General features: G+C 43.2%; 1 protein-coding gene across 2 annotated transcripts in view; it reads left to right on the top strand.

Moving 5' to 3' along the window:
• Positions 1 to 11,842, top strand: part of si:ch211-1i11.3 (mitogen-activated protein kinase kinase kinase 5) — a 97,769-nt gene extending 85,927 nt beyond the window's left edge. For both annotated transcript variants that reach the window (XM_028819736.2, XM_028819735.2), the window contains exons 27-29: positions 820 to 926; positions 5,676 to 5,752; positions 10,829 to 11,842. In XM_028819736.2, the coding sequence (XP_028675569.2) occupies positions 820 to 926; positions 5,676 to 5,752; positions 10,829 to 10,919 (275 nt within the window). In that variant the 3' untranslated portion in view covers positions 10,920 to 11,842. The remainder of the gene's footprint in view (positions 1 to 819; positions 927 to 5,675; positions 5,753 to 10,828) is intronic.
• The last annotated feature ends 395 nt before the right edge of the window (positions 11,843 to 12,237 follow it).

The raw sequence follows: 12,237 nt of genomic DNA, 5'->3' as shown, positions 1-12,237 counted from the left end.
TTTGGTTAGTACATTAGAAAAATTATTGGTGTTTTTGGTAAATTATGCACATTATACAACCCTTTTCTATTAAAAAAAGTTAAGTAAGTGTTGCTGTGGGCGGTTCGGAACACATTAAGGGCATTTCCATTATTTTTTATGGGAAAAATAGTCTTGACTTACAACCAATTGAGTTACAACCAGCCCTTGCGATCGAATTGAGTTTGTAATGTCAAGGATCCACTGTACCTTCTACTTTGATCAGCACTGCGCTACTTTGTTTTCTGTTCATTACATTTCACGTGTAACCCCTCAGATAGCCTTCTTTTGACTACCATTTTAAACCTATTTTCATTGCCCTGCTATTCTTTTGAAAAGCTGAGGAAATAATTTCTTTGGTAAAAGGCCTACTATATAAATCTCTTGGACTTTCTGATAATGTTTGTACTTCAACTCTTAAAAGTTTCAAGATTCAGGCCCACATAGTTGCTTCTGTATTCTGAAATGTTTAATCTCCTATATAATCAAGAACAGTTACTTTTCTGTTTGTCTTGCGTCTTCATTCTTAAGTGTTCTGCCCTGTTGAGTTTAATGAGTTGGTCACATTTTGATTTTCATTGCTTGCACAGGTGTACAGCTGTAATGCAGTAACAGAAATTATTAAACCATATATAATTTACATACATGAACACGCATACTAGGCTAAACAGCAGTTTTAATTTGATTAAGTTTGTGAGAATATAAAATCTGTTAGTGTTCTAATTGAGATATGGCCAAGTTGACGATGGAGGAGAGGAATACAAAAAACATAAGTAATTGGGATATTTTTCTTTCTTTCAGACATTCCCCTCAGGTTCAACCATTTCAAGGAATCAGAAGATTTAGAAAGCTCAGCATTAAGAAAGTGGCTTCTTTCTGTGGGTGCAGATGAAGACACTACAACCAGAGTAAGGAACTAGGGAGTGTATCATGCAGTTGTTCATGCTGTAACATGCTCTTTGTGTTTTGCTTTTTTTTCCACTGCCTTACCAATATACCTGGCAGCCAAAGGTGAAGTAGGAATGTTGGCCATCTGTTTTGATTCTGTTCAGTACCTTTACTCAGCTCGGTTGCAAGCAGTTTTGTCAAGTGCTCCGAAGTACAGATGCACCGTAATAAGCTTAGTTGATTTTTGGTACACAAAATTGTGTTTATGATAACGGGTAACAAAAGTGTATAGTGAATGTGGTCCACGAGAACTTAAACCCATTTCCCCCATAGGATCAATGCTGTGGGTAACACGAGTTAACGGAGATTATTTTCTCCTATATGCTGGGTTGTCTAAGAGATGAGGAGTTAAAGTTGCTGCTGGCCAGTGAACGGTTGAGCACAGAGCTGAGGAACAAAACTCATCAAGGCTTCAGATTCATTAAAAAAATTCTGTGTTCTATGCATTATGGTATGGAGACAGAAAAATGATTCCTTAAGACCTATCATACAAGCCACATCCTACTAGGAAGTAGTATACTATAAAAATAAAATAGATTGGTTTTAATAGTGAAATGTCTTTTGGCCTTCCTCTGTAATAAACCTTCGTCAGTGCCAGCTTCCACTTAATTTCTACTTTTAACCTCTGCCTGCAGAGTGAAAACGGATTTCAATGTTGTTTTGCCATTCAGTATTTCTAGACTTTGGTCAAAATGTTGACAGCTTTATATTTGTCAGTTTATGTATAATTTACTACATTGTCTAAATAAAGATTTTCACAGCTTAAATGTGGATATTGCCCAGTCCCTTGTTTACTCCTTAATGTTGGTCTTTGACAACTGGCATCATGAGGTCCACTACAGCAGTTAATGAGCAGAAGACCAGCGGTACACAGTGATTTGTCTCCTTGTGTCTTTCTAAATGGAGAGGGGAAACAAACAAAGTTTGCCTTGTTTCACAGGTTTATATAGTTTTGATTTTTCCTTCTTTTGTAATGACTAACAACCATCCATCCATCCATCCATCCATTGTCTCCCGCTTATCCGAGGTCGGGTCGCGGGGGCAGCAGCTTGAGCAGAGATGCCCAGACTTCCCTCTCCCCGGCCACTTCTTCTAGCTCTTCCGGGAGAATCCCAAGGCGTTCCCAGGCCAGTCGAGAGACATAGTCCCTCCAGCGTGTCCTGGGTCTTCCCCGGGGCCTCCTCCCAGTTGGACGTGCCCGGAACACCTCACCAGGGAGGCGTCCAGGAGGCATCCTGATCAGATGCCCGAGCCACCTCATCTGACTCCTCTCGATGCGGAGGAGCAGCGGCTCTACTCTGAGCCCCTCCCGGATGACTGAGCTTCTCACCCTATCTTTAAGGGAAAGCCCAGACACCCTGCGGAGGAAACTCATTTCAGCCGCTTGTATTCGCGATCTCGTTCTTTCGGTCACTACCCATAGCTCATGACCATAGGTGAGGGTAGGAACATAGATCGACTGGTAAATTGAGAGCTTCGCCTTGCGGCTCAGCTCCTTTTTCACCACGACAGACCGATGCAATGCCCGCATTACTGCGGATGCCGCACCGATCCGCCTGTCGATCTCACGCTCCATTCTTCCCTCACTCGTGAACAAGACCCCGAGATACTTGAACTCCTCCACTTGGGGCAGGATCTCGCTACCAACCCTGAGAGGGCACTCCACCCTTTTCCGGCTGAGGACCATGGTCTCGGATTTGGAGGTGCTGATTCTCATCCCAGCCGCATCACACTCGGCTGCGAACCGATCCAGACAGAGCTGAAGATCACGGCCTGATGAAGCAAACAGGACAACATCATCTGCAAAAAGCAGTGACCCAATCCTGAGCCCACCAAACTGGACCCCCTCAACACCCTGGCTGCGCCTAGAAATTCTGTCCATAAAAGATATGAACAGAATCGGTGACAAAGGGCAGCCCTGGCGGAGTCCAACTCTCACTGGAAACGGGTTCGACTTACTGCCGGCAATGCGGACCAAGCTCTGGCACCGATCGTACAGGGACTGAACAGCCCTTATCAGGGGGGCCGGTACCCCATACTCTCGGAGTACCCCCCACAGGATTCCCCGAGGGACACGGTCGAATGCCTTTTCTAAGTCCACAAAACACATGTAGACTGGTTGGGCAAACTCCCATGCACCCTCCAGGACCCTGCTAAGGGTATAGAGCTGGTCCACTGTTCCGCGACCAGGACGAAAACCACACTGTTCCTCCTGAATCCGAGGCTCGACTATCCGACGGACCCTCCTCTCCAGGACCCCTGAATAGACTTTTCCAGGGAGGCTGAGGAGTGTGATCCCTCTGTAGTTAGAACACACCCTCCGATCCCCCTTCTTAAAGAGGGGGACCACCACCCCGGTCTGCCAATCCAGAGGCACTGTCCCTGATGTCCATGCGATGTTGCAGAGGCGTGTCAGCCAAGACAGTCCTACAACATCCAGAGCCTTGAGGAACTCCGGGCGTATCTCATCCACCCCCGGGGCCCTACCACCAAGGAGTTTTTTGACCACCTCGGTGACCTCAGTCCCAGAGATGGGGGAGCCCACCTCTGAGTCCCCAGGCTCTGCTTCCTCATTGGAAGGCATGTTAATGGGATTGAGGAGGTCTTCGAAGTATTCCCCCCACCGACCCACAACATCCCGAGTCGAGGTCAGCAGCGCACCATCCCCACCATATACAGTGTTGACACTGCACTGCTTCCCCTTCCTGAGACGCCGGATGGTGGACCAGAATCTCCTCGAAGCCGTCCGAAAGTCATTCTCCATGGCCTCCCCAAACTCCTCCCACGCCCGAGTTTTTGCCTCAGCAACCACCAAAGCCGCATTCCGCTTGGCCTGCCGGTACCTATCAGCTGCCTCCGGGGTCCCACAGGACAAAAGGGTCCTGTAGGACTCCTTCTTCAGCTTGACGGCATCCTTCACCGCCGGTGTCCACCAGCGGGTTCGGGGATTGCCGCCACGACAGGCACCGACCACCTTACGGCCACAGCTCCGGTCAGCTGCCTCAACAATAGAGGCACGGAACATGGCCCATTCGGACTCAATGTCCCCCACCTCCCTCGGGATGTGGTCGAAGTTCTGCCGGAGCTACTTCTGACAGGGGGCTCTGCCAGACGTTCCCAGCAGACCCTCACAACACATTTGGGCCTACCACGCCTGACCGGCATCCTCCCCCACCATCGAAGCCAACTCACCACCAGGTGGTGATCAGTTGACAGCTCCGCCCCTCTCTTCACCCGAGTGTCCAAGACATGTGGCCGCAAGTCCGACGACACGACCACAAAGTCGATCATCGAACTGAGGCCTAGGGTGTCCTGGTGCCAAGTGCACATATGAACACCCCTATGCTTGAACATGGTGTTCGTTATGGACAATCCGTGACGAGCACAGAAGTCCAATAACAAAACACTGCTCGGGTTCAGATCAGGGGGGCCATTCCTCCCAATCACGCCCTTCCAGGTCTCACTGTCATTGCCCACATGAGCATTGAAGTCTCCCAGCAGAACGAGGGAGTCCCCAGAAGGTATGCCCTCTAGCACCCCCTCCAGGGACTCCAAAAAGGGTGGGTACTCCGAACTGCTGTTCGGTGCATACGCACAAACAACAGTTAGGACCCGTCCCCCCACCCGAAGGCGAAGGGAGGCTACCCTCTCATCCACCGGGGTAAACCCCAATGTATAGGCTCCAAGTTGGGGGGCAATAAGTATACCCACACCTGCTCGGCGCCTCTCACCGGGGGCAACTCCAGAGTGGTAGAGAGTCCAGCCCCTCTCAAGGAGATTGGTTCCAGAGTCCAAGCTGTGCGTCGAGGTGAGTCCGACTATATCTAGCCGGAACCTCTCAACTTCGCGCACTAGCTCAGGCTCCTTCCCCTTCAGAGAGGTGACATTCCACGTCCCAAGAGCCAGTTTCTGTAGCCGAGGATCGGACCGCCAAGGTCCCCGCCTTCGGCCACCACCCAACTCACACTGCACCCGACCTCCTTGGCCCCTCCCATAGGTGATGAGCCCATGGGAAGGGGGACCCATGTTGCCTCTTCGGGCTGTGCCCGGCCGAGCCCCATGGGTGCAGGCCCGGCCACCAGGCGCTCGCCATCGAGCCCCACCTCCAGGCCTGGCTCCAGAGTGGGGCCCCGGTGACCCGTGTCCGGGCAAGGGAAAACGCCGTCCAAAATTGTTTTTCTTCATAGGAGGTTTGTTTAACCGCTCTTTGTCTCATCCCTCACCTAGGACCAGTTTGCCTTGGGTGGCCCTACCAGGGGCATAAAGCCCCGGACAACAGAGCTAACAACAAGGATGATAATTTGATCTTTGGGGTATAAATTATAAGATCCTTGCCACTAGAATCATGGATCCTTATTGAATAAATTAAGAGGTATCCTGTGATTGCTTGCATGCCATTGATGAAATGTGTCATCCTCCGGAGAGAGTCCTCGGTGTCCACCAGACAACATTTTTATTTATTTGCTTCCCACAATTGGTTGTGTATGCAAATGAATTTCTTGCCACTACCCTAGTGCACTGTTTGAAGTATTGGGGTCTTAATTTAATTATTCCTTTTTGAGATGGAAACACTGAGGGTGAATTTCTAAATCAGCCTTACAGAGGAGTATATGAAGTTAGCTAATACATCATTAATGTTTGTTCAGATAATTTAAGTTTTTGAATCATGTTTTTATTTCCTGGCTTTAACAAGCACTTCTGTTTTTCAGCTGCTTGCTCATGAATTTACTCTGCAGAGTTTGCTTTTTATTGCCACAAAGGATGATCTGAAATACTGTGGAATAAGGTAAAAACAAATAACTATCTGTAATATTTTAAGTACACATTGATTTCACTTTTTTAATAAACCTGTGTAACTGTTTAATTTTTAATAGATAATTTAAAAAATCATTTTCAATTCAGAAATTAAATTTACATTTTTTTTTTTTTTTTGAAAGCACACTTCCACTTATAAGCCCAAGAAATAGACAGTAATTAAATATGCTGTACAGTTAAAAAAAAAAAAAAAACATAAAATAATAGAGAGAAAAGAACAAATGAATGAACAAACAAACAAAATGAATTTGTTCCCAGAGGAGATTTGGCTTTTTACGATGCTCATTAAATAAGTAAATAAATAAACACACATACTCGCACACTATGGTTATGACAGGTAGTAAAAGCAAAAAAAACACAACATTAAAGCACAAGCAAATAAAGATTAATCCTATTCAAAGAAATAATCATTCACTATATACTATATACTATATACTGTACAGTGGAGTAGAAGCAAAGGTCTGTAATACGGTTTGCATATTTGTAGCCAGAGATCACAAAGGGAGAAAATGAGTCACATCTTAGTTTTTTTTATCGCTAAGCTTTCGACAGCCTACAAGGTGTCATCATCAGGGGAAAATGATTAGATATACAAGAATCAAAGGCAATGTATAGCATTTGATGAAAGGGCGGGGAGGTAGGTGGGTGTAAGAGGGGTGGATTAATACGATGGTGTTCAGTGGGTGTTGGTCATAAAGTCTTTTTTTATTATTTGGGTGTTCTTCTTTTTAATCCTGCATATGTTTAAAAATTATGGGACAAAACACTTGCAACACCTATACAGGAACATCGAAATGCCATCACAAGGAAAGACCCACGGTCTCTGATTTACACACATACAAGTTCCACTGTGAAAGTAAAATTCAGGTTCAATACTAAGAGTTCCAGAGAGCTAGCTGAATCGTGGCTCTCTAGTGAAAACGCCATTAACAGACATTTGGACTTGAATCCAGCTTGGGCAGGTCTTAAAAAGAAAGATACATGAAGTGTCATTGCAGGTGGCCAAAAATAGAAGGAATATGTATGACCTAAAAACTGTGAAAACCACTGCAATAAGTAAAAAGCAATATGAGCTAGTAATATCAAGACCACCATCAATAATTGTTATAAATTAAAATAATACGTCTTTAGTCTTGCTTTAAAAGTGAAGGCTGAAGTCATCTCTCTCTAATATGAATAGGTATACCATTCCAGAGGTTAAGAACGCTATAGCTGAGGGTTGTCTTTGCTACAGTACTTTTAGTTAATCAGAAAATGTTAAAAAGAGCCTCTACTGTATGCTGAAATAGCAGTGAGTTCCGTGAAGTAACGTTATTAATACGTTTTTAAGGAAAAAGATGGAGGGGAGGGTAAGCCATATACGTCTTGCTAGCGGCTATGGCATCATGCAGTACAAGGCAAAGATTTTGACTGCTGTCTTTCTGAGTTACAAAGTGTGTATTGCTTGCAGACAGACAGATCGATAAGCAGATATGAAAGACAGTATATGATAGATAGATAGATGCTTTATTGATCCCGAGGGAAATTTAAGAAATTCATTGCTAAGTTCAAACCCACAAATAATCAAAACAACACCACAAATCAACCAGGACTCACATAATAATTTTATGCTTAGCTTGTATTAAAGAATCTTTCAGTGCATAAATCCACAGATAGTTTGTATCAGGAGACCCAAGGTAAAAAGTCAAAATAGAGAAATGCAGCTGGTGCTGGTGCTGGTGCTGGTGCAGGTGCTCTGGTTGTGTGTCGTCTTCAAGATGTTGTAGGAGTGAGCAAAAATTTGGAGTATTGAAGGTTACTGGAGGTAGCAATTCAAAAGTCCAAGATTTGTGCACATCGACAGCTGTGGTGCCACAGCAATTTTAGTTTTGAGCAATTGTGAGCTTTATGATGTTACATAAGGATAATATTATTTTGATACAGTAAACCAGCCAGAATCTAACTGGGAGTTTTGCATGACAAAGTAAACTAATACACTAAAAACTGATTGCTTTAATGCTAGAATTATTAACAGTAACACAAATGTGTTGAAGTTACATGTAGCTATGATAACACTGCAAAACAGAATCTTGGCCAAGTCCAAATGAAGATTAGTATAATATAAATAAATGCATGATATTTAGAAAAGACATGCAAAATCAAAAAGGTGGAATGTGTTTGTTTACTTTAATAAAATGTTCGATTTTAGAGCTGTGTTACAAAAAAGATATACAGTAATCCCTCCTCCATCGCAGGGGTTGCGTTCCAGAGCCACCTGCGAAATAAGAAAATCCGCGAAGTAGAAACCATATGTTTATATGGTTATTTTTATATTGTCATGCTTGGGTCACAGATTTGCGCAGAAACACAGGAGGTTGTAGAGAGACAGGAACGTTATTCAAACACTGCAAACAAACATTTGTCTCTTTTTCAAAAGTTTAAACTGTACTCCATGACAAGACAGAGATGACAGTTCCGTCTCACAATTAAAAGAATGCAAACATATCTTCCTCTTCAAAGGAGTGCCCGTCAGGAGCATATAAAGTCACAGAGATAGAGAAAAGCAAACAAATCAATAGGGCTGTTTGGCTTAAGTGTGCGAAGCACAAAGCTGTTGAAGGCGGCAGCTCACACCCCCTCCGTCAGGAGCAGACAGAGAGAGAGAGAGAGAGACAGAGTTTGTTTTTCAAGCAAAAATCAATACGTGCCCTTCGAGCTTTTAAGTATGCGAAGCACCGTGCAGCATGTCGTTTCAGGAAGCAGCTGCACAAAAGATAGCAACGTGAAGATAATCTTTCAGCATTTTTAGACAAGCGTCCGTATCGTCTAGGTGTGTGAACAGCCCCCCTGCTCAATCCCCCTATGTCAGGATCAGAGAAAGTCAGCGCAAGAGAGACAGAGAAAAGTAAGTTGGGTAGCTTCTCAGCCATCTGCCAATAGCGTCCCTTGTATGAAATCAACTGGGCAAACCAACTGAGGAAGCATGTACCAGAAATTAAAAGACCTATTGTCCGCAGAAATCCGCGAACCAGCAAAAAATCCGCGATATATATTTAAATATGCTTACATATAAAATCCGCGATGGAGTGAAGCCGCGAAAGGAGAAGCGCGATATAGCGAGGGATTACTGTAACAGCACTAGAGAGAGCCCAGGACGAGTGATTCCATGACCATGGGGTGAGAGGTATGAAGAAACATTGAAGGAGCTGAATCATTTCAATATAAGGAAAAGGGAGTTAAGAGGAAACCCAACAGAAGTGTTTGCAATTATGAAAGGAATTACTAGAGTGCTTTTACTATGAAGTGAGTTCATCGACACAAGAACAGAAGGTACCTGGTTAAGCATATGTTTTGCACAGTCATTAAAGTTTTCGTCACGCCAAGAACTGCAGACGTGGAATGCTTTATGAAATAGTGTGAATGATACTATTTTGAGAACTTTTGCCCAGTTGATATTTTGCAAATGTTAGATAAGTAGGAATGGATGAGTATCTTGGGCTGAATGGCTTTTCTTGTCAAAAATGTTCTTATGACAAATAAATACACACAGTACTGTATATAAAATAAATAAGTGAATTAAACAATAGTTCAATTGCATGCTTGGCCAGCCCAACCCCTAAGCACCGAGTCAGCTGTTGTGATTTTATTTGTTCCATAAACACTAGGCCAGTGATGTCACCTGTCCACCCTTCTCTGCTGAATTATATGGAAATAGCTGCATTACTTCAGGCTGTTATTTTTTTTTTTTTTTTTTGAACCACCCACACTTTTTGCTATTAAAAGTAAAACATGCCTTTTCCCCTTTAAGGTAGCAAGAGATTTAAGAAGCAAACTTTTACAGTCCAGGCTGATGGATGAGATTAGACAGCAGTCCCCGTGGATTATGATGTTTGCTGTTGACATTGTGATCTGTAGTGAGAGTAGGGAGCAGGTCAAGGAGTGATATGGAATGAAGGTCAGTAGGACCAAGACAGAATACATGTGTGTGAATTAGACGAAGGTCAGTGGAATGGTGAGGATGCAGGGAGTAGAGTTAGCGAAGGTGGATGAGCTTAAATACTTGGATTCAACAGAACAGAGTAACGGGGATTGTGGAAAAGAGGTGAAAAAGAGAGTGGAAATGGGTGGAGAAGAGTGTCAGGAGTAATTTGTGACAGATGGGTATCGGCAAGAGTGAAAGGTAAGGTCTACAGGATGGTAGTGAGACCAGCTATGTTATATGGGTTGGAGACGGTGGCACTTATCAGAAAGCAGGAGACAGAGCTGGAGGTGGCAGAGTTAAAGATGTTAAGTTTGCATTGGGTGTGACGAAGATGGATAGGATTAGAAATGAGGACATTAGAGGGTCAGCTGAGGTGGGACGGTTGGGAGACGGTCAGAGAGGCGAGATTGTGTTGGTTTGGACATGTGCAGAGGAGAGATGCTGGGTATATTGGGAAAAGGATGCTAAGGATAGACCTGCCAGGGAAGAGGAAAAGAGGAAGGCCTAAGAGAAGATTTATGGACGTGGTGAGAGAGGACATGCAGGTGATAGGTGTGGCAGAGCAAGATGTAGAGGACAGAAAGATATGGAAAAAGATGATTCACTGTGGCAACCCCTAACGGGAGCAACAAAAGAAGAAGAGACAAAATAAGCATCATGTTTTTTTTTTTATCACTTTTTGCACAGATTCTGTTTTGGTATGTGCTAAATGTTCCGTTTGTTTATGTGATTAGGGGTGATTTATCTTTTTATGACCTTATTTACTCTTAAAAAAAATTAATAAATAAATAAAATGGGCTTTATGCTGGCTTCTTGCAGTATGTAATGGCATGGATTACTTGGTTATTTTTTAGAGCTGTAGACAATCCATATTCCACATAATACCATCTCTCATAAATTTATTGTGGAATTTAAAGCATTTTCCACATTGTTGGCAAATGTGATGTGGTAAAAAAGCAAGATCAGTCCTCACACAACACTGTTTCTCATTTCCTTCTCTGTCTCTCACATTTGTGGCACTTGTGTAACACAGGCATTGAGTGCGGATAATGAAGAATTCCTTTTGTTGTACCTTCTTTCCTTCAGGGGTGGAATGCTCTGTCGACTGTGGGCAACAATAGAATCTCACAGAAAATTGCACACCAAAGAGCTGAGCAGAGCACCACAGGGCACTTGACAGCTTCATTGTTTACCTCCCGGAGAACATAAAGACCTTTTGGACAACATAAAATTGAAGACGCCATTTAGAGAGACAAGACTGAGCAAGTGGATTCATGTCCTGATGAGCCTATGGGAACTTGAAACAAACATCAAAATATTCCACAGAAAAGCATAAAGATAGAGACTTTTCAGTATATTTTATAAATAAAATCACTAAAGTGACCCCAAAATCAAGATTTATTGACTTCATTTGATATCCACATTTTGTTTTATCAGCTAAGTGGATTCACCACAGCTCTGTAAATCCTTCATTTCACAGACATTGACCTCTGTTAAAAGGCCCTGTGTTCAGTAAAACATGTCTGGCCCTCCTGACTGGCAGAACATTGTGTGTTTTCATCAGTAAGTAAGATTTTACATGTAGTTTGGTGTACATATCATGCGTGTTGGACCTACTGGCTCAGGCAACAGAATTAATGTAATAACGAATATTTAATTTATATGGCAATAAAATATATTTTAGCTATTAAATGCTGTGTTATTTAAAGTTAACCCTAAGTGCCATGTATATTCTGCTGTCCCAACTATATGTATTTTGCCGGACTCATTTGTGAAGGCATAGATATATATCCATCTTGTTCAAAAGCATATTTTTTTAAATTGAAATGAAGTCTACACACTTTCATTAATTTGTCTGTTTTATTTATTATAAGTTTGCTTTAAAATCAGCACACATAATAATTAACGATGTCGCGTGTACAGAGCTAAATTCTCTTTGCCTTCAAATTCAACAAAAGCGCAGACAGGTTTGTGAATTTCCACGAACTTGGTGAAATCATTAAAGTCAGTGTGGAAGGAGAAACTGAAGTAGTTTTGATAGGATTATAATGGTACAGTGGTCTTTGAAGTGTCCCTGAGGGCTAGTGAAACGTCTGCCAATTATGGTGTACTGATTATTGTAGTCAAAAATGTGTCTTGAGCTGTGTGGCAGTAGTGCTAGCCACTGTGCCACCGTGCTTCCCTCAGATAAAATAATACTCGTGAGTCCACAATACCCAAGCTCTCTCTGTCTCTCTCTGCATTTAACAAGCTCCTGTCACAACAGCTAACCACCACCCACAGAGTCTGTGAAGTGAACTACCAGCATGTACATACTCAGTGAGCTGTCTCTGTCGCGACCTGATCTGCGGTACATAGTGAGGAGCATAACCTGCTTAATCTAGCAGTGAAGACGAAACATACAATGAATCTATACTGAACTGCAAAGTGTTTTCTCAATATTCTCTTTATTGTCAGCTAATGTACCCCTCAAATTAATTTACTCCGAGTTTCGT

The sequence above is a fragment of the Erpetoichthys calabaricus genome, chromosome 14 (assembly GCF_900747795.2).
Source record: "Erpetoichthys calabaricus chromosome 14, fErpCal1.3, whole genome shotgun sequence".
In the NCBI taxonomy this organism is placed as follows: domain Eukaryota; kingdom Metazoa; phylum Chordata; class Cladistia; order Polypteriformes; family Polypteridae; genus Erpetoichthys; species Erpetoichthys calabaricus.
This window is presented reverse-complemented; position numbering and strand designations above follow the sequence as displayed.